The sequence below is a fragment of the Panulirus ornatus genome, chromosome 17, assembly GCF_036320965.1.
Source record: "Panulirus ornatus isolate Po-2019 chromosome 17, ASM3632096v1, whole genome shotgun sequence".
Classification (NCBI taxonomy): Eukaryota; Metazoa; Arthropoda; class Malacostraca; order Decapoda; family Palinuridae; genus Panulirus; species Panulirus ornatus.
This window is the reverse complement of record NC_092240.1, coordinates 46,026,815-46,054,101: the sequence shown is the minus strand read 5'-3', so window position 1 is coordinate 46,054,101 and position 27,287 is coordinate 46,026,815. Positions and strand designations below refer to the sequence as shown.

The window sequence follows — 27,287 nt, the reverse complement described above, 5'->3', positions numbered from 1 at the left end:
CTCACATATGCCAGCAATGCTTCCCAAAATACCTCCCATTCCTCATCCACTCCCTTAGCTTCTGTTACTCTAATGAACCACATATGATAACAATAGAAGCAACCATTCTATTCCACTTTTTCCTGTTACCAATAATGACCTCATCCTACTTTCATCATATGTTATTCTCTGATCCATAACAACAATGAGTATACATGGTGAATTCTGAAAACCCTGAAGAACTCCCTAATTTTCAACATACCACTTACTTAAGCTACAAATTACTCTCATGCAAGAACTAAAACTGATTTTAGTTCAAAAGAAGATCTTATTTCACTCATTTCTAAGAGCCATTACTATCTGAGGCATGAAAATCACTAATTGGAAATTGCTGCTATTTTTCCGTGTTAGCTAGTCTTCCTGTGTGTTATAGATCACTAAGAACACTCACAATCTGCTCACTCTACTGGGTGGATAGAACAGGCAAAATGCAATACATAATGGAGAAACATTATATAAGCATATCACTTACTTCACTGTACTGACTAACAGAGAGGCGTAGAAGCCTACTCATAATGGTATTATGGGTGGCTGTCAGGTGCAACACACTGTTTTCCAGCATCCGATTCTCTTGATGTAGAACTGCACGTTCCACAAGAAGGGATCGTATGTGCTGCTTGTTTCGGGCTAACTTATTAGCCAGTGCATCCTTGATGAACTGGAAGCTCTTCCACCTTGCATCAAAGTCGTCTTTAGAGATACCATGGAAAAATATCAGTCCATGGAATATCTGGAAATAATCATGAAATTCATCACACAATTTTCTTAAGGCATTCACTGAAAAATGTCTTCTCATTTAGATAATTTGATTATTCTAAAACCTTACATAAGTACACTTGTAACCTATTCTTGCACCTAAGTCTTTTTTCTCCCTTCATAACTACCAGGCACCTGTATCTTAACTCTATTTTTGCAGTTTCTATAACCTAATGTACAATGCCATATTATGGTAGTAAGGATGAGGACACCAAAGTCTGTTACTGAACTTGTGAAAAATGATGAAGCAGCATGATTCTATTAACTTGGACACAAGGAATATGAATGCAGAAGTAATACAAACAACTTATCAATTTGAAGGGTAAAAGAAAGTCAACATGTAGGTCAACAGAGGTCAAATTTCAAACTGTTATAAACATACTCATGTTTGGTATGAAAATAAATATTGTGAGGATAGCATTTTAGTTCCACTTCTCACTAATCCTCCTAAAATCTGACCAAATCTTAATATAAGTAGGGATAATTAGGTCAATTGTTCATAATCAAGAAATCTACTTGTGTTCTCTGCAAATGCCACTAACCAGGCTTAGGAGTAGAATACAAAAAAGGGAAGTGTCTGGAAGAAATTACTAAACTGACTGAGGAACCTGAATTGCCTGCAAAAGATTCTCACTGGTCCAAGTCATGCCATCTCAACGACACATTTCATGTTGGGGACCCACATGATGACACTACAAAAAGTTCTCTCACCATGAATGTCAAAGCCAAGCTGGATTTTGTACACTGCATGGAAACCCCTTTCAAGAAGGACACACACAATTAATGTCTTCATAAGTATGCATACTTAGTAAAATCATCCAACAAGCAGATGGGTCAAGCATAATACCAAAACTATATGACTTCCATTTAAGAAAACCATAAATATGTACTGCAAGAACCAATCATAAGAAAAAAATGGACTATTCTAACATAATAAGCAACAAAAGACAACCTACAAGATGACAACTTTCTTCAAAGAACGTACATCATCATTTGGTATTCCCTCTCAATCTTTGCCAGTGTGGTAAGAAAATTTCTCTTTTCTGTAAACATGAATCTAAAATTCTGGCTCCTGTGATGAAGATTACAAGCAACATGTCTGAAATTTACCAAGAAAGCTTTTCATCTCAGACTAACAAATATGTCCATGAGATTTCTTGTCACATCTCATGACCTAATAGGGTGAGGAAAGCCCCACACACACAAGTCAGAGGTAGCATTAAATCAATACCCTAGCACTACAGTAAATCTTATATATCCTAAACATGTACTGAACACACAGATTAAAGAAATAAATAAATTAACTTTGGATGCAGCGGAATTAAACCCTGGTCCTGCCGCAGAGCAGGCCTCTAACAATTACATAAAACATTCATTCACATTCTATCCATTATACTTGATCGCTGTTCCTTGCATTAGCAAGGTAGTGCCAGGAAACACACAAAGAAAGACCCATCCACTCATATACAAACAGATAAATACAAATGTATAAAGACAAATTTTTTTTTTTTTTGCTTTGTCACTGTCTCCCGCGTTTGCCAGGTAGCGCAAGGAAACAGACGAAAGAAATGGCCCAACCCACCCCCATACACATGCATATACATACACGTCCACACACGCAAATATACATATCCATACATCTCAATGTACACATATATATACACACACAGACACATACATATATACCCATGCACACAATTCACACTGTCTGCCTTTAGTCATTCCCATCGCCACCTCGCCACACATGGAATATCATCCCCCTCCCCCCTCATGTGTGCGAGGTAGTGCTAGGAAAAGACAACAAAGGCCCCATTCGTTCACACTCAGTCTCTAGCTGTCATGCAATAATGCCCGAAACCACAGCTCCCTTTCCACATCCAGGCCCCACACAACTTTCCATGGTTTACCCCAGATGCTTCACATGCCCTGATTCAATCCACTGACAGCACGTCAACCCCGGTATACCACGTCGATCCAATTCAAAGTATTCCTTGCCCGCCTTTCACCCTCCTGCATGTTCAGGCCCCGATCACACAAAATCTTTTTCACTCCATCTTTCCACCTCCAATTTGGTCTCCCACTTCTCCTCGTTCCCTCCACCTCCAACACATATATCCTCTTGGTCAATCTTTCCTCACTCATTCTCTCCATGTGCCCAAACCATTTCAAAACACCCTCTTCTGCTCTCTCAACCACACTCTTTTTATTTCTACACATCTCTCTAACCCTTACATTACTTACTCGATCAAACCACCTCATACCACACATTGTCCTCAAACATCTCATTTCCAGCACATCCACCCTCCTGCGCACAACTCTATCCATAGCCCACGCCTTGCAACCATACAACATTGTTGGAACCACTACTCCTTCAAAGATACCCATTTTTGCTTTCCGAGATAGAAATGTTTTTTTTTCTATTTATTTATCATACTGTGTCACTGTCTCTCGCATTAGCGAGGTAGTGCATAAATATTTATATATATATATATATATATATATTTTTTTTTTTCGTACTATTCGCCATTTCCCGCATTAGCGAGGTAGCGCTATGAACAGAGGACTGGGCCTTAGAGGGAATATCCTCACCTGGCCCCGTTCTCTGTTCCTTCTTTTGGAAAATTAAAAAAAAAACGAGAGGGGAGGATTTCCAGCCACCCACTCCCTCCCCTTTTAGTCGCCTTCTACGACACGCAGGGAATACGTGGGAAGTATTCTTTCTCCCGTATCCCCAGGGATATATATATATATATATATATATATATATATATATATATATATATATATATATATATAGAGTTGATAGAGATGCTCTGTGGAAGGTATTAAGAATATATGGTGTGGGATGAAAGTTGTTAGAAGCAGTGAAAAGTTTTTATCGAGGATGTAAGGCATGTGTACGTGTAGGAAGAGAGGAAAGTGATTGGTTCTCAGTGAATGTAGGTTTGCGGCAGGGGTGTGTGATGTCTCCATGGTTGTTTAATTTGTTTATGGATGGGGTTGTTAGGGAGGTAAATGCAAGAGTTTTGGAAAGAGGGGCAAGTATGAAGTCTGTTGGGGATGAGAGAGCTTGGGAAGTGAGTCAGTTGTTGTTCGCTGATGATACAGCGCTGGTGGCTGATTCATGTGAGAAACTGCAGAAGCTGGTGACTGAGTTTGGTAAAGTGTGTGGAAGAAGAAAGTTAAGAGTAAATGTGAATAAGAGCAAGGTTATTAGGTACAGTAGGGTTGAGGGTCAAGTCAATTGGGAGGTGAGTTTGAATGGAGAAAAACTGGAGGAAGTGAAGTGTTTTAGATATCTGGGAGTGGATCTGGCAGCGGATGGAACCATGGAAGCGGAAGTGGATCATAGGGTGGGGGAGGGGGCGAAAATTCTGGGGGCCTTGAAGAATGTGGGGAAGTCGAGAACATTATCTCGGAAAGCAAAAATGGGTATGTTTGAAGGAATAGTGGTTCCAACAATGTTGTATGGTTGCGAGGCGTGGGCTATGGATAGAGTTGTGCGCAGGAGGATGGATGTGCTGGAAATGAGATGTTTGAGGACAATGTGTGGTGTGAGGTGGTGTGATCGAGTGAGTAACGTAAGGGTAAGAGAGATGTGTGGAAATAAAAAGAGCGTGGTTGAGAGAGCAGAAGAGGGTGTTTTGAAGTGGTGTGGGCACATGGAGAGAATGAGTGAGGAAAGATTGACCAAGAGGATATATGTGTCGGAGGTGGAGGGAACGAGGAGAAGAGGGAGACCAAATTGGAGGTGGAAAGATGGAGTGAAAAAGATTTTGTGTGATCGGGGCCTGAACATGCAGGAGGGTGAAAGGAGGGCAAGGAATAGAGTGAATTGGAGCGATGTGGTATACTGGGGTTGACGTGCTGTCAGTGGATTGAATCAAGGCATGTGAAGCGTCTGGGGTAAACCATGGAAAGCTGTGTAGGTATGTATATTTGCGTGTGTGGACGTATGTATATACATGTGTATGGGGGGGGTTGGGCCATTTCTTTCGTCTGTTTCCTTGCGCTACCTCGCATCGCGGGAGACAGCGACAAAGTATAATAATAAAAAAATAATATATATATATATATATATATATATATAAGAGTGAGTGCTCAAATTACAGAGGTATAAGTTTATTGAGTATTTCTGGTAAATTATATGGGAGGGTATTGATTGAGAGGGTGATGGCATGTACAGAGTATCAGATTGGGGAAGAGCAGTGTGGTTTCAGAAGTGGTAGAGGATGTGTGGATCAGGTGTTTGCTTTGAAGAATTTATGTGAGAAATACTTAGAAAAGCAAATGGATTTGTATGTAGCATTTATGGATCTGGAGAAGGCATATGATAGAGTTGATAGAGATGCTCTGTGGAAGGTATCAAGAATATATGGTGTGGGAGGCAAGTTGTTAGAAGCAGTGAAAAGTTTTTATCGAGGATGTAAGGCATGTGTATGTGTAGGAAGAGAGGAAAGTGATTGGTTCTCAGTGAATGTATGTTTGCGGCAGGGGTGTGTGACGTCTCCATGGTTGTTTAATTTGTTTATGGATGAGGTTGTTAGGGAGGTGAATGCAAGAGTTTTGGAAAGAGGGGCAAGTATGAAGTCTGTTGTGGATGGGAGAGCTTGGGAGGCGAGTCAGTTGTTGTTCGCTGATGATACAACGCTGGTGGCTGATTCATGTGAGAAACTGCAGAAGCTGGTGACTGAGTTTGGCAAAGTGTGTGAAAGAAGAAAGTTAAGAGTAAATGTGAATAAGAGCAAGGTTATTAGGTACAGTAGGGTTGAGGGTCAAGTCAATTGGGAGGTTAGTTTGAATGGAGAAAAACTGGAGGAAGTAAAGTGTTTTAGATATGTGGGAGTGGATCAGGCAGCGGATGGAACCATGGAAGCGGAAGTGAATGATAGGGTGGGGGAGGGGGCGAAAATCCTGGGAGCCTTGAAGAATGTGTGGAAGTCGAGAACATTATCTCGGAAAGCAAAAATGGGTATGTTTGAAAGAATAGTGGTTCCAACAATGTTGTATGGTTGCGAGGCGTGGGCTATGGATAGAGTTGTGCGCAGGAGGGTGGATGTGCTGGAAATGAGATGTTTGAGGACAATGTGTGGTGTGAGGTGGTATGATCGAGTAAGTAACGTAAGGGTAAGAGAGATGTGTGGAAATAAAAAGAGCGTGGTTGAGAGAGCAGAAGAGGGTATTTTGAAATGGTTTGGGCACATGGAGAGAATGAGTGAGGAAAGATTGACCAAGAGGATATATGTGTCGGAGGTGGAGGGAACGAGGAGAAGTGGGAGACCAAATTGGAGGTGGAAAGATGGAGTGAAAAAGATTTTGTGTGATTGGGGCCTGAACATGCAGGAGGGTGAAAGGAGGGCAAGGAATAGAGTGAATTGGATTGATGTGGTATACCGGGGTTGACGTGCTGTCAGTGGATTGAATCAGGGCATGTGAAGCGTCTGGGGTAAACCATGGAAAGCTGTGTAGGTATGTATATTTGCGTGTGTGGACGTATGTATATACATGTGTATGGGGGTGGGTTGGGCCATTTCTTTCGTCTGTTTCCTTGCGCTACCTCGCAAACGCGGGAGAAAGCAAAAAAAGAAAGAAAAAAAAAATATATATATATACACACACATACACAGACATATATAAACATGTACATATTCATACTTGCTTGTCTTCTTCCATTCCTAGTACTAACCTGGCCCACAGGAAACAGCATCACTACTCCCTGCTTCAGCAAGGGAACACCAGGAAAACTGACAAAAAAAGGCCAGATTTGTTCACATTCAGTCTCTTGCTGTCTTGTATAATGCACTGAAACCACAGCTCCCTTTCCACACCCAGGCCCCACAGACCTTTCCATGATTTACCCCAGATGTTTCACATGGCCTAGTTCAGTCCACAGAAGCATGTTGACCCTGGTATACCACATCGTTCCAATTCACTCTATTACTTGCATGCCCCCACCATTCTGTATGTTCAGGCCCCGATCACTCAAAATCTTCTCACTCCATCCTTCTACCTCCACTTTGGTCTCCTGCTTCTTGTTTCTTCCACCTGTGACACATATATCCTCTTTGTCAATCTTTCCTCATTCATTCGCTCCATATGTCCAAACCATTTCAACACATCCTCTTCGGCTCTCTCGACCACACTCTTTATTTCCACATATATCTCTTATCCTTTCATTACTTACTCGATCAAACCACCTCACACCACATAATGTCCTCAAGCATTTCATTTCCAACACATCCACCCTCCTCCATACAACCCTATCTAAAGCCCATATCTCACAATCATATAACATTGTTGGAACTACTATTCCTTCAAACATACCCATTTTTGCTCTCAGGGATAATGTTCTCTCCTTCCACACATTCTTCATCACTCCCAGAACCTTCGACCCCTCCCCCACCCTGTGACACTTCAGCTTCCATGGTTTCATTTGTTGCTAAGTCCACTCCCAGTTATCTAATACACTTCACTTCCTCCAATTTTTCTACATTCAAACTTACATCCCTCAACCCTACTGAAACCTAATAACCTTTCTCTTATTCACATTTACTCTCAACTTTCTCCTTTCACACACTTTTCTATATGCAGTTATCAACTTCTGCAGTTTCTCACTTGAATCAGCCACTAGAGCTGTATCATCGGTGAACAGTAACTCACTCACTTCCCAGGCACTCATATCTCCAACATTAACTCCCTAACCTATGATAGGGTTGATAGAGATGCTTTGTGGAATGCCTTAAGAGTATATGGTGTGGGAGGTAAGCTGCTAGAAGCAGTGAAAAGTTTTTCCTAAGGATGTAAAGCATGTGTACAAATAGGAAGAGAGGAGAGTGATTGGTTTCCAGTGAATGTCAGTCTGTAGCAGGGGTGTATGATGTCCCCATGGTTGTTTAATTTGTTTATAGATGGGGTTAAGAGGAGGGAAACCATATTAAAGATGAAAAGGGTTTTGGAGAATCAAGGACTTGACATGCAAGAGGGCAAAAAGCATCCATGAGACAGAGTGAATTTGAATCATGTGGTATAAAGGAGTTCACATGCTGTCAATGACTGAACCTGGGTATTTGAAGTGATCAAGGTAAACCATGGAAATGTCTGTGGGGCTTAGAAGTGGATAGGTAGCTGTGGTTCTGGTGCATTACAAGACAGCCAGAGAATGGAAAAATAACAAAGATGTGCAAAAATCAAATAAAAAAGGATCAATTAGAATAGATAAAAAAAAAAAAAAGTTGGAGAAATAATGCAGTCACAGAGATGAAAGCAATGAATAGTAAAAGACAAAGTAATTCAAAGCATGAATCTAAATCCAAATGTCTTATTGTACTTACAAATATGTACCAAGAAAAAAGAAGGTGCCAGTTATGTAAATGAACCCAAAATATGCTAAGCATTACTTAACCAAGTCAGAATATATATTTCTTAATATATTTCTTAACATAAATTTATCAGAGAGAGACAAAAATTAAGCAACAGACCAGGGATTGATGAAATTCCACGAACAGTTCTTAAAGAGATGAAGATAACATTGAAACCTCTCACTAAGCTGCACAAACAGACCTAACATAGCAGATATATACAAGATGGCATACATAACACAAAAACGTGCACAAAGGGGTATCCAAGCTGCAACCAAAACAATATAGACCACTCAGCCTAACAATGAATACAACTAAATCATTTGAATGACAAACATATAATGGAATATCTTATTAACAACTAATTCATACATGGAGGCCATCATGGATCTGTAACAGATAAATGTATGCAAATACAACTACTACTTCACCATAGTTACATGTATGAAGCTAAAATGAGAGGAAAGAGAATGGACAGTTTTACTAGATCTTACAAAAGCCTTTGACAAAGTAAAAATTGTAATACTACTTTTCTTAAAAAACTGACAATATTTCAATTAAGGCCTGGCCTTGATGTGGACTTTTGTCCATGTCTGGAGCCTGCAACATAAAATAATGGTGGGAAGAAAGCAACTTGAGGCAATAAGGAGTTTTTATCAAGAGAATATAAGGCATGTGTTCAAGTGCAAGTACAGGTGAAGGGGGGGCTGTGACAGTGGTGTGTGATGCCACTATGACTATCTAATCTGTTTATGGGTTGGGTGATAAAGGAGGTGAATGCACGGGTCTTGGAAAGAGTGGCAGGTCTGGTTTACTGGAAGTTGGGGGACCTGGTAGGTTAGTCAACTACTGTTTGCTGATAGAAGGATGCTGTGGTATAATGAGAGTGAGAAACTGTAGAAGCATTTTTTGAATTGCAGAGTGTGTGTGTGAAGAGAAAGTGAGAGTAAATGTGAATAAGAGCAAGGATATTAAGTTCTGCAGAGGAGAGAGACTGGTTAGTCTGAGTTTTAGTGATTAAAATATTGAGGAAGCATATCCGGGAATGGACACAGCACCAAATAGAACACTGGAAAATGAAGTTAGCAACAAAAAGGTGAGGGGCAACAGTACTAGGTAAACTGACGAGTGTTAGAAAAGACAAGTCACTGTCTATGAGAGCAAAGATGTATATGTCTGAGGGTAAAGTATCCATAACAGTTTTGTATGAAGGCGATGCATTATCCCTAAATAAAAAAAGTACAAAATGGGGTGAATATGTTGGAAATTAAATGTGTGAGGACAACATGTTATGTGAGGAGGTTGAAAAAGAAATGGTAGGGTAAGAGAGAGATGTGGCGGTAAGAGGAATATGTATGAGAGGGCTGAAAAGAGTATGCTGAAACAGCTTGGAAATATGGAAAGGATCAGTGTGGAGATGCTGACTAAGGTTTACATGATGAAAGTGGAGGGAACAAGGAAAAAGGGGAGTGTTAAAAAGGTAGTTCCAGGAACAAACAAAGAAAAGGCCTAATTCACTCAAATCCATTCTCCAGCTGTCATTTCTAATGCAATGAAAACATAGCCACCTATCCAAAACCAGGCCCTACAACTTTTCCATGTTTTCCTCCAGATGCTTCATATGCCGTAATTCAGTCTGCTCCTCCAGATGCTTCATATGCCATAATTCAGTCTGCTGTCACCACAATGTCTCCTTTATACCACATCAGTTCACTTCATCCTGTGCAGGCCTTAACCCTACTGCACACTGAGGCCCCAAGCACTCAAAATCTTATTCACTTCATCCTAAAAGGTACCAGACAAAAATTACCAAGGGAACTAAGACACATGGAAAGACTACACATACATTCAGAAGAATATGAGACATATGGTTGAACACAACACCAGATGAACCTTAAATAAACTAAGCCAAACAAGTAGCCATCATTATACAAAAAGCAAAACACATGGCGAGTAGATGAGTGGCAGTATAGAGAAACAGCATTATCCAACAACTGAGAGAAGCAGTACAAACCATTTGCTAGCCTGCCATGAAGACAGATAATCATCGTAGATTCAAATAGGTATGTAGGTACTCTCTTTCTCACTTCATTTGTCTACCTACAAGTGACTGAATCAGACACCCCCTCTCCAGCATTACTGAAACCATACATCCAATACAATGCTTACCTGCCTGAGTGATGGAATTAAGGCTGCATAACTTGTTGACATTTAAACTCTGTGCTAATTTGGTCCTTGTAAGCATGAATGTTTAAATGCTCATGTTCAAAGTAGCTAAGAACTAAACTGGTGGGAGACCAAACTGCTGAGGATTTACTGTGCTTGAGACAATGTGACTTGTAAATTGAACTGTAAATCTGTGAAATATATTTGAGATGTACTTGGGAGAATGTAACTTGTAATCTGAACCATAAATCTGTGAAATAACAAAGATACTAACATTAATAGCTCGACACAGAGATTTTGTGTCATCAGATCCCATAGACAGCAATCTGTCCACTAATTCCAGAATGACATCAGCTGCAGCTTTGCGAACATTTGAGGGGAAGTGTTCAGAGTCGAGAGTTACACACAAGTTTCGTTTTCTAATGATGAACTGGTAAGCATCTTTCTTTACAGCCATATCAACCCTACAAAAGAAGAAAATTACAATAATAGTTTACAGCTGACTACAGTGAAAATTCAGTATACAGAAAAAGGCTTATTCCTCTAAGCATCATGTCTTTTACAAACACTTATTTGAGGTTTATTTCTTCTATGATGAGACTTGTCCGATACACAGACCCTCACACATGTATATATGGTCAAAAAGGACTTTTGACTTGATAGGATAACATGATCAGCACAAAACAAAAAAATGAACAATACCATAAGCACACTTACCTATGTAGTTAACATTTATTTCAATTTGAGGAGGCTTAAATGACAATGAAACCAGTATGAGTCATGCACAGAGAACATCATTACAAATAAAGAGAAAATAAGGGTGGCCTAGTTGCATCAATATCAATTCCTCTATAAAAGTACTTTGGCATGCAAGGCTTTTTCATTCCCTGGCATATAGCTCATATCCAATACCATCTTTAACATCCCAAAAGAGAGGTAACTTGGACCATCTCCCCACATGAGATAACAAAATATCACAAGCAAACCAGGGAGCACACATATGTATGCAAATGACTCCCCTATCCTTCTTTCTTTGGGCCACAAATTGAGTATGCAGTCACAAACAAATCAATACTCATTATATGTACGGTCACTCTGTCATCCAAAATATATACACATGTATCTTTATATATGTATATGTTTCCAGTGTTCTATTTGGTGCTGTGTCCATTCCCAGATATGCTTCTCCTGCCTCAGCAAGGTAGCATCAGGAACAGACACACAATGGCCTCATTTGCACATGCCCACTTTCTAGCTGTTATGTTTAACACACTAAAACTAGATCCTACCATCCACAGCCAAGCTTAAGTGACTGTTCTACTCTTACCATGACCACTTCATATGCCACAGAGGGTTTGTAGATTTACAATTTTCATTATAAAACCCTATGAGCCTTTTCATGGGCCTCCTACAACTTCATGGTTGCACTCTACATAAGAGGAGAAATGATGGGGGTTTTTTGGAGAAAGTTCTTGATGAGAATGCATTTCTTTCAACCAACTGAGAACAATAAAGACTCATCAAATGCAACTTCTTGCTCACAATGTAACCTTTAGCAGGCAAAATCCAGCAACTTATGTGAACATCTTAATTTATCCATCTATCATCCCAGGACCAATTCCAAAGAAAGAATCCTAGTTCTACAAGGACCCTTCTAAAGGTTCCTGCAATCCAAGGCACTCCACTACCTTCAGTAGCAGGGAAATGTAGACTCCCTTGATGTCAGAACTCGCATTTTAGGTTTATTAATGTCATGACATCAGAGCCCCTTATAGTACTCCTCCAACTTCAAGACTCTGCTGAAATCAATAACAAAGAAATGATGGATTTTCATTCACGGACACAAGAAACATAATACTTGACAACATCTAACTCAAACAACTCATTCTTCATAACTTTAGACTTCCCTGTGGTGAGAGCTGTGCACTAACCCTGCCTTTTGGTGAAATGGCAAGAACAACAGATAGTAGTAGGTAGGAACATTAGACAGGAGCATCAGGTAGAAACAGTAGGTAGAAGTAGTAAGTAGGAACACTGCATAGTAGTAGGAGGTTGAAACATTAAATAGGAACATTAGGTGGACACATTTGGTAGAAGCAGTCAATAGAAACATAGGTGGGAGCCTCTGCAAACACCGCATGAGTGTTGCCCCTCTGCCAGTGGCTTGGTAATGGCGAGACACTACAGGCTAAGAAGTGGTACTGGAGTTCACCAGTTACAGTCTTTTTGCTGTGGCCACCCCCTTGAAGGAGTTCCTGAAGGGAACTTGAGTTAGAGATATAGATAGATAGATAGACAGGTAGAATAGGTAGACAGACTATGGATGAAAAGTCTCTGGACAAGATTATACTCCTTTTGTCCAATGATGATGATAAAACCTCACTGAAGGTGACTTTTCACCAGCAGGTCAACCTCATGTAAGCAGTCTGGTAATACCTATGTGTACGTTTATGTACTGCATATAAATCACATTGATGTGTATAAGTAATATCTGATAAGCATAAGAAAAACAAAATATGACGAGCAACAAGTGCATTGAGGCAGTTAACATACATATATGGGAAGAGGAAATGTACTGCTTCTGTTCACATGGGTGTAGCTTCTGGTAATTAGATCTGGCACTGCATCAGTCATAGAATTTCAATACACAGTCAAGACAGATTAACCTGCTTATACATTTTGCCCTAGACAAAGCTATCCAGTTTATACAAACCTTCACTAATATTCACATTACAATACTTTGTGTGCTCAAGAAGAGAATGACATTTCCCTTGATCAAAAAGTTACATGTGTCAGCAGAGGTAACACTGGTCCAATCAATACAGTGGCCATTATTTCTTACATGAATAGACATGGCATTGAAAACCTGTCCAGTTTTTATACAATATCTATGATACTTGAGTCTAACAAGATGATTCTAACCAGTCTGTCCACTGTAATATATATTACAGCTTTTCCAAGGTATTCTGTAAACAGAGCCCAAACAATTTTCAAGTGGATTTTTTATTAGATTATTGCTGAAGGGTTCATTCACATCAAAGGCTTTTACAGAAAGAGAATGAAAGTAAAATGATTGAAAATGGCAAAACTATAATATTCTTGAAGCCATGGGGAGGCTTGAGGTTAACTCTGTTAAATGTTTTCATCCATGAATTCTGGGCTGCACGCAAAGAATGTCCTCAGGAACACATTCAATACCTTACATTCTTTCACATTCCCATAACTACTTCAGCAGTAGTGCTGCCCTTTCCTTAGGTCTTGCCCTCCCAGTAACCCCTGATTTTACCCCAAATACACTCCCAAACCATTCTTCCCCTTTACCTTTGAGCTTTATTTGATTCTGAGCTAGAATGCCCAGGCTTCTTTCTTCAAAAATGCTACTTATCTCTCCTTTCTTCTCATCTTTATCATGTCCACAAAGATTAACACACCCCAGACTAAACCTTTGAGGAGGATAAGCACTCCTCGCTCGGATCGTTCTGGTCCACCTTATAGAAAATGAAATACAATAAGGGAGGGGACTCCACCCAACAACTCCTTGCCCCACTTGATTGCCTTCTACAACATGTGCAGAATGTGTGGGCAGATTTCTTTCTCTCCTATTCCCATACATGAAAAAAAACTTGTCCTGAATGCTACCTCACTCACCTGCAAAATAGTGAACATATTTATAAGAGTGAGTGCTCAAATAACAGAGGTATAAGTTTGTTGAGTATTCCTGGTAAATTATATGGGAGGGTATTGATTGAGAGGGTGAAGGCATGTACAGAGCATCAGATTGGGGAAGAGCAGTGTGGTTTCAGAAGTGGTACAGGATGTGTGGATCAGGTGTTTCCTTTGAAGAATGTATGTGAGAAATACTTAGAAAAGCAAATGGATTTGTATGTAGCATTTATGGATCTGGAGAAGGCATATGATAGAGTTGATAGAGATGCTCTGTGGAAGGTATTAAGAATATATGGTGTGGGAGGAAAGTTGTTAGAAGCAGTGAAAAGTTTTTATCGAGGATGTAAGGCATGTGTACGTGTAGGAAGAGAGGAAAGTGATTGGTTCTCAGTGAATGTAGGTTTGCGGCAGGGGTGTGTGATGTCTCCATGGTTGTTTAATTTGTTTATGGATGGGGTTGTTAGGGAGGTAAATGCAAGAGTTTTGGAAAGAGGGGCAAGTATGAAGTCTGTTGGGGATGAGAGAGCTTGGGAAGTGAGTCAGTTGTTGTTCGCTGATGATACAGTGCTGGTGGCTGATTCATGTGAGAAACTGCAGAAACTGGTGACTGAGTTTGGTAAAGTGTGTGGAAGAAGAAAGTTAAGAGTAAATGTGAATAAGAGCAAGGTTATTAGGTACAGTAGGGTTGAGGGTCAAGTCAATTGGGAGGTGAGTTTGAATGGAGAAAAACTGGAGGAAGTGAAGTGTTTTAGATATCTGGGAGTGGATCTGGCAGCGGATGGAACCATGGAAGCGGAAGTGGATCATAGGGTGGGGGAGGGGGCGAAAATTCTGGGGGCCTTGAAGAATGTGTGGCAGTCGAGAACATTATCTCGGAAAGCAAAAATGGGTATGTTTGAAAGAATAGTGGTTCCAACAAAGTTGTATGGTTGCGAGGCGTGGGCTATGGATAGAGTTGTGCGCAGGAGGATGGATGTGCTGGAAATGAGATGTTTGAGGACAATGTGTGGTGTGAGGTGGTTTGATCGAGTGAGTAACGTAAGGGTAAGAGAGATGTGTGGAAATAAAAAGAGCGTGGTTGAGAGAGCAGAAGAGGGTGTTTTGAAGTGGTTTGGGCACATGGAGAGAATGAGTGAGGAAAGATTGACCAAGAGGATATATGTGTCGGAGGTGGAGGGAACGAGGAGAAGAGGGAGACCAAATTGGAGGTGGAAAGATGGAGTGAAAAAGATTTTGTGTGATCGGGGCCTGAACATGCAGGAGGGTGAAAGGAGGGCAAGGAATAGAGTGAATTGGAGCGATGTGGTATACCGGGGTTGACGTGCTGTCAGTGGATTGAATCAAGGCATGTGAAGCGTCTGGGGTAAACCATGGAAAGCTGTGTAGGTATGTATATTTGCGTGTGTGGTCGTATGTATATACATGTGTATGGGGGGGGGGGTTGGGCCATTTCTTTCATCTGTTTCCTTGCGCTACCTCGCAAACGCGGGAGACAGCGACAAAGTATAATAAAAAAAAAATAATTTATATTCTAGAAAGACTGGTGTTGTACAGTAGGAATCAAGTGTGATGGGATTTCAATCACTTTGTTAAGTACTGACACCTGAGGATATGAACTGTCTCCACGAAACATGTCGTGCCACATGTATAGAAAAATTACAGATTAAATGAAATTGTATGAATTCCTACCAAAGTGCGATTTCAACTTCATACTGTCATCATGGACAAGGAATAAGAATACTTCCCACATATTCCCCATGTGTCATAAAAGGCAACTAAAGGGGTGGGAGCAGGGGGGCTCAAAGGCTCAGATTGGGGTGTCTGCATGTGTGTGGATGTAACCTTGGATGTAACAGGTTGAGAGATAAGCAGTATGTTTGAGGAAAGGAACCTGGATGTTTTGGCTCTTGAGTGAAACGAAGCTCAAGGGTAAGGGGAAGAATGGTTTGGGAAAGTCTTGTAAGTAAAGTCAGAGGACAAGAACTAAGGATGGAGTAGCAATACTCCTGAAGCAGTAGTGGGAGGTTGTGATAAGAGTAAGAAAGCAAATTCTAGACTGGTGTGGGTAAAACTGAAAGTGGATGGAGAGAGCGGGTGATCACTGGTGCCTATGCACCTGGTCATGAGAAGATAGATCATGAAAGGCAAGTGTTGTGGGAGTAGTTGAAAGTGTATTACCAGCTTTGATGCACGAGACCGGGTTATAGTGATGGGAAATTTAAATGTTAAGATGGGTAATGTGGCAGTTGAGGGTATAATTGGTGTACATGGGGTATTCAGTGTTGTAAATGGAAATGGTAAAGAGCTTGTAGATTTGTGTCCTGAAAAAAGACTGTTAACTGGGAACACCTGGTTTAAAAAGAGAGATATACATAAGTATATGTACGTGAGTAGGAGAGATGGTCAGAGGGCACTATTGGATTAGGAATTAATTGATAGGTGAGGAATAGAGACTTTTGAATGTTAATGTGCTGAGAGGGTCAGCTGGAGGGATGCCTGATCACTATCTTGTGGAGGCAAAGGTGAAGATTTGTAGAGGTTTTCAAAAGAGAGAATGTAGGGGCGAAGAGAGTGGCGAGAGTAAGTGAGCTTGGAAAGGAGACTTGTGTGAGGAAGTACCAGGAGAGATTGAGTGTAGAAGGGCAAAAGGTGAGAGCAATGATGAGGGGAGTGGGTGAGGATGTATTTAACAAAAAATAAATAAATAAATAAAATCCATTCTTATTAACCATCTCTGTACAATTTTTTCAATAATATATGTATTTGCTTTTCTTCCATCACCATCACTACTTTCCCTATCTAAATTTCTTAATCTTATTCAACTTAATTACTTTATTTTATATAATTTTTTTATTAAAGTTTTAATGTAGAGAATATGATGCCTGACAAAAGGTTTGTTTTGATAGGACAAGTAATGCATGCTGACCTAATCATATTACAAGCAATGAACTTACACCAATTCCAAGAATATCAAAAATTCTTGTACTCTATACACCAATTCATAATAAATCTGTAAAAAGATAAGCTAAATTTATGCTAATGGGCTCAAACCCCATCGATGTGAACTTTTTTCAGTCTTTTTAACTTTCATGTCTTTTAATCACAGGAACAATTTTAGCTTTGTCTTCCAATTCTTGACTTGTAGCTTGTTCACTGGTGATACAAAGCTGGTGACTGATTTAGGTGAGAAACTGCAGAAGTTGGTGATTGAGTATGGTAAAGTGTGTGAAAGAAGAAAGCTGAGGGTAAATGTGAATAAGAGCAAGGTTATTAGGTTTAGTAGGGATGAGAGACAAGTGAACTGGGAGGCAAGTTTGAATTGAGAAAAGCTGGAGGAAGTAAAGTGTTTTAGATATCTGGGAGTGGATTTGGCAGCATATGGAACCATGGAAGTGGAAGTGAGGCACAGGGTGGGGGAGGCGGCGAAGGTTCTGGGAGCGTTGAAGAATGTGTGAACATTATCTTGGAAAGCAAAAATGGGCATGTTTGAAGGAATAGTGGTTCCAACAATGTTACATGGTTGTGAGGCATAGACTATAGATAAGGTTGTGTGGAGGAGGGTGGATATGTTGGAAATGAGATGTTTGAGGACAATATATGGTGTGAGGAGGTTTGATCGAGTAAGTAATGAAAGGGTAAGAGAGATGTGTGGTAATAAAAAGAGTGCGGTTGAGAGAGCAGAAGAGGGTGTATTGAAATGGTTTGGTCACATGAAGAGAATGAGTGAGGAAAGATTGACAAAGAGGATACATGTGTTGGAGGTGGAGGGAATGAGGAGAAGTGGGAGACCAAATTGGAGGTGGAAGGATGGAATGAAAAAAATTTTGAGCAATCGGGGCCTGAACATACAGGAGGGTGAAAGGCGTGCAAGGACTAGAGTGAATTGGAACAATGTGGTATACTGGGGTAGACATGCTGTCAGTGGATTGAGCCAGGGCATGTGAAGCATCTAGGGTAAACCATGGAAAGTTTGTGGAGCCTGGATGTGGAAAGGGAGCTGTGGTTTTGGTGCATTACACATGACAGCTAGAGAGTGAGTGTGAATGAATGTGGCCTTTGTCGTCTTTTCCTAGAGCTACCTCGCACGCATGTGGGGGGAGGGGGTGCCATTTCACATGTAGGGGGTGGAGGAGGGAAGGGATGAAGGTAGCATGTATGAATATGTACATGTATATATATGTATATGTCTGTGTATGTATATGTATCCCTGGGGTCGTAGAAGGCGACTAAAGGGGACGGGAGAGGGGGACTAGAAACCCTCCCCTCCAACTTTCTAAACAGAGAAACAGAAGAAGGAGTCATGCGGGGAGTGCTCATCCTCCTCGAAGGCTCAGATTAGGGTGTCTAAATGTGTGTGGATGTAACCAAGATGAGAAAAAAGGAGAGATAGGTAGTATGTTTGAGGAAAGGAACCTGGATGTTTTGGCTCTGAGTGAAACAAAGCTCAAGGGAAAAGGGGAAAAGTGGTTTGGGAATGTCTTGGGAGTAAAGCCAGGGGTTAGTGAAAAGACAAGAGCAAGGGAAGGAGTAGCACTACTCCTGAAACAGGAGTGGTGGGAGTATGTGATAAAGTGTAAGAAAGTAAACTCTAGATTGATATGGGTAAAACTGAAAGTGGATGGAGAGAGATGGGTGATTATTGGTGCATATGCACCATGGGATCATGAGAGGCAAGTGTTTTGGGAGCAGCTAAGCGAGTGTGTTAGTAGTTTTCATGCACAAGACCGGGTTAGTGTGATGGGTGATTTGAATGCAAAGGTAAGTAATGTGGCAATTGAGGGAATAATTAGTGTACATGGGGCGTTCAGTGTTGTATATACATAAGTATACGTATGTAAGTAGGAGAGATGGCCAGAGAGCATTATTGGATTACATGTTAATTGATAGGAGCATGAAAGAGAGACTTTTGGATGTTAATATGCAGAGAGGTGCAACTGGAGGGATGTCTGATCATTATCTTGTGGAGGCGAAGGTGAAGATTTGTAGAGGTTTTCAGAAAAGAAGAGAGACTGTTGGGGTGAAGAGAGTGGTGAAAGTAAGTGAGCTTGGGAAGCAGATCTGTGTGAGGAAGTACCAGGAGAGACTGAGTACAGAATGGAAAAGGTGAGAACAAAGAAGGTAAGGGGAGTGGGGGAGGAATGGGATGTATTCAGGGAAGTAGTGATGGCTTGTGCAAAAGATGCTTGTGGCAGGAGAAGTGTGGGAGGTGGGCAGATTAGAAAGGGTAGTGAGTGGTGGGATGAAAAAGTAAGATTATTAGTGGAAGAGATGAGAGAGGCATTTGGACAATTTTTGCAGGGACATAATGCAAATGACTGGGAGATGTATAAAAGAAAGTGGCAGGAGGTCAAGAGAAAGGTGCAAAAGTTGAAAAAGAGGGCAAATGAGAGTTGGGGTGAGAGAGTATCATTGAATTTTGGGGAGAATAAAAAGATGTTTTGGAAGGAGGTAAATAAAGTGCATAAGACAAGGGAACAAATGGGAACTTCAGTAAAGGGGTTAATGGGGAGGTGATAACAAGTAGTGGTGATGTGAGGAGATGGAGTGAGTATTTTGAAGGTTTGTTGAATGTGTTTGATAGTAGAGTGGCAGATATACATTATTTTGGTCATAGTGGTGTGCAAAGTGAGAGGGTTAGGGAGAATGATTTGGTAAACAGAGAAGTAGCAAAAGCTTTGTGGAAGATGAAAGCCGGCAAGGCAGTGGGTTTGGATGGTATTGCAGTGGCATTTATTAAAAAAGGGGGTGACTGTATTGTTGACTGGTTGGTAAGGTTATTTAATGTATGTATGACTCATGGTGAGGTGCTTGAGGATTGGTGGAATGCTTGCATAGTACCACTGTACAAAGGCAAAGGGGATAAATGTGGGTGCTCAAAACAGAGGTATAAGTTTGTTGAGTATTCCTGGGAAATTATATGGAAGGGTATTGATTGAGAGGGTGAAGGCATGTACAGAGCATCAGATTGGGGAAGAGCACTGTAATTTCAGAAGTGGGAGAGGATGTGTGGATCAGGTGTTTGCTTTGAAGAATGTATTTGAGAAATACTTACAAAAGCAAATGGATTTGTATGTAGCATTTATGGATCTGGAGTTAATAGAGATTCTCTGTGGAAGGTATTAAGAATATATGGTGTGGGAGGAAAGTTGTTAGAAGCAGTGAAAAGTTTTTATCGAGGATGTAAGGCATGTGTACATGTAGGAAGAGAGGAAAGCGGTTGGTTCTCAGTGAATGTAGGTTTGCGGCTGGGGTGTGTGATGTCTCTATGGTTGCTTAATTTTTTATGGATGGTGTTGTTGGGGAGGTGAATGCAAGAGTTTTGGAAAGAAGGGCAAGTAATGCAGTCTGTTATGGATGAGAGAGCTTGGGAAGCGAGTCAGTTGTTGTTTGCTGATGATACAGCGCTGGTGGCTAATTCATGCGAGAAACTGCAGAAGCTGGTGACTGAGTTTGGTAAAGTGTGAGAAAGAAGAAAGTTGAGAGTAAATGTAAATAAGAGCAAGGTTATTAGGTACAGTAGGGTTGAGGGACAAGTCAATTGGGAGGTAAGTTTGAATGGAGAAAAACTGGAGGAAGTGAAGTGTTTTAGATATCTGGGAGTGGATTTGGCAGCGGATGGAACCATGGAAGTGGAAGTGAATCATAGGGTGGGGAGGGAGCGAAAGTTCTAGGAGCGTTGAAGAATGTGTGGAAGTCAAGAACATTATCTCGGAAAGCTAAAATGGGCATGTTTGAAGGAATAGTGGTTCCAACAATGTTATATGGTTACAAGGCGTGGGCTATATATAGAGTTGTGCGGAGGAGAGTGGATGTGCTGGAAATGAGATGTTTGAGGACAATATGTGGTGCGAGTTGGTTTGATTGAGCAAGTAATAATAGGGTATGAGAGATGTGTTATAATAAAAAGAGTGTGGTTGAGAGAGCAGAAGAGGGTGTTTTGAAATGGTTTGGTCACATGGAGAGAATGAGTGAGGAAAGGTTGACCAAGAGGATATATGTGTCAGAGGTGGAGGGAATGAGGAGAAGTGGGAGACCAAATTGGAGGTGGAAAGATGGAGTGAAAAAGATTTTGAGCGATCAGGGCCTGAACATGCAGGAGGGTGAAAGGCGTGCAAGGAATAGAGTGAATTGGAACGATGTGGTATACCAAGGTCGATGTGCTGTCAGTGGATTGAACCAGGGCATGTGAAGCATCTGGGGTAAACCATGGAAAGTTCTGTGGGGCCTGGATGTGGAAAGGGAGCTGTGGTTTCGGTGCATTATTACATGACAGCTAGAGACCGAGTGTGAACGAATGTGGCCTTTGTTGTCTTTCCTAGCGCTACCTCGCATACATGTCGGGGGAGGGGGTTGTTATTTCATGTGTGGCGGGGTGGTGATATTTCATCTATTTATTTATTTTGCTTTGTCGCTGTCTCCCACGTTAGCGAGGCAGTGCAAGGAAACAGACGAAAGAATGGCCCAACCCACCCACATACACAAGGATATACATACACGTCCACACAAACAAATATACATACCTACACATCTCAACGTATACATATATATACACAACACAGACATATACATATATACACATGTACATAATTCATACCGTCTGCCTTTATTCATTCCCATCGCCACCCTGCCACACATGAAATGATAGATGGCGGGGTGGTGATGGGAATGAATAAAGGCAGACAGTATGAATTATGTACATGTTTATATATGTATATGTCTGTGTTGTGTATATATATATGTATACGTTGAGATGTGTAGGCATGTATATTTGCATGTGTGGACGTGTATGTATATACATGTGTATGTGGGTGGGTTGGACCATTCTTTCGTCTGTTTCCTTGTGCTGCCTTGCTAACGTGGGAGACAGTGACAAAGCAAAATAAATAAATAAATAAAAAAATGTTTTAGAAGGAGGTGCATAAGACGAGAACAAATGAGAACATCGATAAAGGGGGCAAGTGGGAAGGTAATAACGGGTAGTGATGAAGCGAGAAGGAGATAGAGTATTGTGAAGGTTTGTTGAATGTGTTTGATGATAGAGTGGCAGATGTAAGGTGTTTTAGTCGGGGTGGTGTGCGAAGTGACACTGTCAGGGAGAATGGTTTGGTTAAGAGAGCTGAGGTAGTGAAAGCTTTGCGGATGATGAAATCCTGCAAGGCGGCGGGTTTGGATGGTACTGCAGAGGAATTTATCAAAAAGGGGGGTGACTGTTGTTGATTGGTTGGTAAGGATATTCAATGTATGTATGGAGCATGGTGAAGTGCCTCAGGATTGGCAGAATGCATGCATAGTACCATTGTACAAAGGCAAAGGGGATAAAGGTGAGTGTTCAAACTACAGAGGCATAAGTTTGCTGAGTGTTCCCGGGAAATATGGGAGGGTACTGATTGAGAGTAAAAGCATGTACAGAGGATAAGATTGGGGAAAAGCAGTGTGGTTTCAAAAGTGGTAGAGGATGTAAGGATAAAGTGTTTCCTTTGAAGAATGTATCAGGGAAATACTTAAAAAACAGATGGATTTGTATGTACCATTTATAGATCTGTAGAAGGAATATGATAGGGATGATAGAGGTACTTTGTGGAAGGTTTCATTATTATATGGTGTGGGTGGTAACCTGCTAGAAGTAGTGAAAAGATTTTACCAAGAATGTATGGCATGTGTAAGAGTAGGGAGAGAGGAGAGTGTGTGGTTCCCAGCGAAGGTTGGTTTGTGGCAGAGGTGTGTGATGTCCCCATGGTTGTTTAATTTGTTTATGGATGGGGTGGTTAGGGAGGTAAATGCAAGAGTTTTGGAGAGAGGAGCAAATATGCAGTCTGTTGCGGATGAGAGGGCCTGGGAAGTGAGCTAGTTGTTGGTCGCCAATGATATAGCTCTAGTGGCTGATTCAGGTGAGAAACTGCAGAAGTTAGTGACTTGAGTTTGGAAAAGTGTTTGAAAGGAGAAAGTTGAGAGTGAATGTGGATAAAAGCAAGGCTATTAGGTTCAGTAGGATAAAGGTACAAGTTAACTGGGATGTTAGTTTGAATGGAGAAAAATTAGAGGAAATGAAGTGTTTTAGATATCTGGGAGTGGACTTAGCAGCGAATGGAACCATGGAAGCAGAAGCGAGTCACAAGATGGGGGAGGGGGCGTAAGTTCTGGCGAAAGTCTCTAATGTTTCTCTGTAACTTACTTCTAACAAATCTTGTACCATCTTTGATAGCCTTCTCTGGATCTTTTCTATTAGTTCTTTGAGCTTCTTAAAGTGTGGTGTCCACACCTGAGAAGCATAATCAAGTTTTGGCCTTAATGGAGGATATAAACAGATTGATAAATACTCCCTTGTCCAAACACTTGAAAGCTAGTCTATTGTGTGCCATTTGAAAGCTTGTTGCCTTAAGTATTCTTCTAATGTTGGACTGTGACAATAGCTAGAAATACTGTCGACTCGCAACTCCTTCCCACTAACAAAATCCTGAAGCTTAGGCACAGCTGAATATAATCAAACAGAGGCCTTTTACTTTAACCTTCAGAGGTTTTTCTGCAAGTGACAGTCCACTAATCCTCCATGAAGACCTCTTTAGCCTGGCCCTTGACTATGACTTCATGAAAATAGAAAGGAGCGGATAATATTTTGAGTTGCTAGACAACTATAAAATGCTACAAAACAGTGCACTGCAAGAGATGAGGAGGATGAAAGTATAGAAGCTCCAACAAATTGACATAAGCTGACTAATAAGCAAGTATCTGACTTCTTCAAACAATAAGGACACTACTTATAGGAAATCAGACTGTGAACCCAGTCATGAACACAGTCTGAAAGTTCTGGGACTGATGGACAATTTGATTGCCTACTACAAACTCTACACTGACAAGAAAAATATATACAATTTATTTATTATACTTAACCGTGGTCTCCCGCGTTAGTGAGGCAGTGCAGGAAAACAGACAAGGAATGGCCCAACCCACCCACATACACATGTATACACATAAAAGCCCACACACGCACATATACATACATATACATTTCTATTCACAATTACCCCACAACTAATTTTTATGAAAGAATACAGGTGTAACACAGGACCTTTCTAAAGACTACTGCAGCCCAAGGCTGCACTACTTCTGGCAGCAAGGAAATATAGACTCCTTTGGAGTGAGAAATTCTTTGATGAGAATGTTCTAGTGACACAGACCAAAAGTGACTTTTCACTATCAGTGTAACATTAAGCAAACAAGACCCGGTAACACCAATAAGAAAAATGAGCAAGGCAATCAAACCAATACTCATTCTTCCATCCAAAATCTACTTCATTAGTTACACTACCTCTGGAAAAAGATGATGATGGTGACCCATATGCCAGGGGAGATGCTTCTGCTGCCCCTCCTTTATCCTTCCAGTAACTTTTCCACCCCTCCTCAACACCCTGTCATAACAACACCTTGCACAACATACACTTAAGTTACTGTCTTGTAAATCATTCACTCTCAATAACCTCTCAAGTTAAAATTCTCCTTATTCATACACTAAAATATCTTTATTTTCAAAAATATTATTTCATTAACTCATAAGTCTGACAAACTTTTCTTCTAAAACGATCTTAAGTTGAACTTTGTGGGAAAACAAGTTTCAATATACATATATTTGCTTTATATTCGGGCTTTCACAATTACTTCCCAAACATATATCAAGATGTGCCCGTATACTCCAAGGGTTAAGCATTCCTATTGCTTTCATTTTACATTTCTAGAGTTAAGATTACTAAAACACATGTGACATAGGACAAGCATCCAGTTATGCTGATGTCTTGTGTATAATACTCTCAAATTCTTCATTCATCACAGCTCTTAATGTATCTTCAATGCTGCTCCTAACCATTTAATCGTTCAGAGTATAACTTTCACCTAATCTTTCTCAGCTGTCCCATTTTCTTACCATGCTTAAAGTCCAAGTGGACTATGAGCAGTATCATAAGAAAATTCTTATCAAACTCTTTGGTAATAAATGTAACAATTTTTGAAAATAAAAAAAACTACCCTATGACAATGAAAGTTGTGAAATCAAGTAAACTTCAGACAGAAACATCCATGATATTTTAGATAGGGAAGAATGATTCGCCACGATCAAATTATACAACATTCTCTATCAAATAATCATAAAAATTTCCAAAATAAACCAAATTGTTACAAAGTTAGAGATGTACTTACAATTTAATGGGTTCCTCATCCCAGTGAGGAAGAGCAACACCAGCTCCAAGCAATATATCTAAAGTGATGGCAAGACTCTGTTGTAAAACCTCTCTGTAATAAACAAAGAAAATAGTTTTAGTTTGCAATGAGGGAGTATAACACATTTATTATCATACAACCCCAGAAACCCATACACGGGGCTCCTGCAGTTTCAAGGTTGTGCTCCAATTAGAAGCAAAGAAATAACAGCCTCATTTGGAGTGAGAAGTTCCTCACTAAGACTCTACTCTTCTTCACTTAATGACAATCAGACATAGTACCTGGTGACTTTTGACTTGCAGTGTAACCACATGCAAGAGGTGTCCAGTAACATCTGAGAGGAAGTGAAGTGTTTTAGATATCTGGAAGAGGACTCAGCAGCGAATGGAACCATGGAAGCAGAAGTGAGTCATAAGGTGGGGGAAGGGGCAAAGGTTCTAAGAGTGATAAAGAATGAGTGGAAGGTGAGAACATTATCTCAAAGAGCAAAATTGGGCATGTTTGAAGGAATAGTACTTCCAACAACGTTATATGGTTGCGAGGCATGGGCTATAGATAGGGTTGTACCAAGGTGGGTGGAGGTGTTGGAAATGAAATGTTTGATGACAATATGAGGTGTGAGGTGGTTTGATTGAGTAAGTAATGAAAGGGTAGGGGAGATGTGTAGGGAAAAAAAAGTGTGGTTGAGAAGATCAGAGGAGGGAATGAGAGAGGAAATATTGACAAAGAGGATATATGTCTTCGAGGAGGATGAGCACTCCCCGCATGACTCCTTCTGTTTCCCATTTTAGAAAGTTAATACAAGGAGGGGAGGATTTCTGGCCCCCCGCTCCCGTCCCCTCTAGTCGCTTTCTACGACACACGAGGAATACGTGGGAAGTATTCTTTCACCCCTATCCCCAGGGATAATATACATATATACATACATATACACATACACACACATACACATACATACGCACATATACACACATACACACATACATATATATACATATGAAAAATGTAAGAGTGGGGTGCCTAAATGTGTGTGGATGTAACCAAGATGTGAAAAAAGGAGAGATAGGTAGTATGTTTGAGGAAAGGAACCTGGATGTTTTGGCTCTGAGTGAAACGAAGCTCAAGGGTAAAGGGGAAGAGTGGTTTGGAATTGTCTGGGGAGTAAAGTTAGGGGTTAGTGAGAGGACAAGAGCAAGGGAAGGAGTAGCAATACTCCTGAAACAGGAGTTGTGGGAGTATGTGATAGAATGTAAGAAAGTAAATTCTCGATTAATATGGGTAAAACTGAAAGTTGATGGAGAAAGGTGGGTGATTATTGGTGCATATGCACCCGGGCATGAGAAGAAAGATCATGAGAGGCAAGTGTTTTGGGAGCAGCTGAATGAGTGTGTTAGTGGTTTTGATGCACGAGACCGGGTTATAGTGATGGGTGATTTGAATGCAAAGGTGAGTAATGTGGCAGTTGAGGGAATAATTGGTATACATGGGGTGTTCAGTGTTGTAAATGGAAATGGTGAAGAGCTTGTAGATCTATGTGCTGAAAAAGGACTGATGATTGGGAATACCTGGTTTAAAAAGCGAGATATACATAAGTATACTTATGTAAGTAGGAGAGATGGCCAGAGAGCGTTATTGGATTACGTGTTAATTGACAGGCGTGCGAAAGAGAGACTTTTGGATGTTAATGTGCTGAGAGGTGCAACTGGAGGGATGTCTGATCATTATCTTGTGGAGGCTAAGGTGAAGATTTGTATGGGTTTTCAGAAAAGAAGAGTGAATGTTGGGGTGAAGAGGGTGGTGAGAGTAAGTGAGCTTGGGAAGGAGACCTGTGTGAGGAAGTACCAGGAGAGACTGAGTACAGAATGGAAAAAGGTGAGAACAATGGAAGTAAGGGAAGTGGGGGAGGAATGGGATGTATTTAGGGAATCAGTGATGGATTGCGCAAAAGATGCTTGTGGCATGAGAAGAGTGGGAGGTGGGTTGATTAGAAAGGGTAGTGAGTGGTGGGATGAAGAAGTAAGAGTATTAGTGAAAGAGAAGAGAGAGGCATTTGGACGATTTTTGCAGGGAAAAAATGCAACTGAGTGGGAGATG

General features: G+C 40.7%; 1 protein-coding gene across 1 annotated transcript in view; it reads right to left on the bottom strand.

Moving 5' to 3' along the window:
• Positions 1-27,287, bottom strand: part of LOC139754434 (proteasome activator complex subunit 4-like) — a 576,322-nt gene that overhangs the window by 236,150 nt on the left and 312,885 nt on the right. Inside the window, exons 17-20 of the mRNA XM_071671710.1 lie at positions 25,173-25,265; positions 10,594-10,783; positions 501-769; positions 6-69 (exon numbers count right to left, since the gene is read on the bottom strand). Coding sequence (XP_071527811.1) covers positions 6-69; positions 501-769; positions 10,594-10,783; positions 25,173-25,265 — 616 coding nt within the window. The remainder of the gene's footprint in view (positions 1-5; positions 70-500; positions 770-10,593; positions 10,784-25,172; positions 25,266-27,287) is intronic.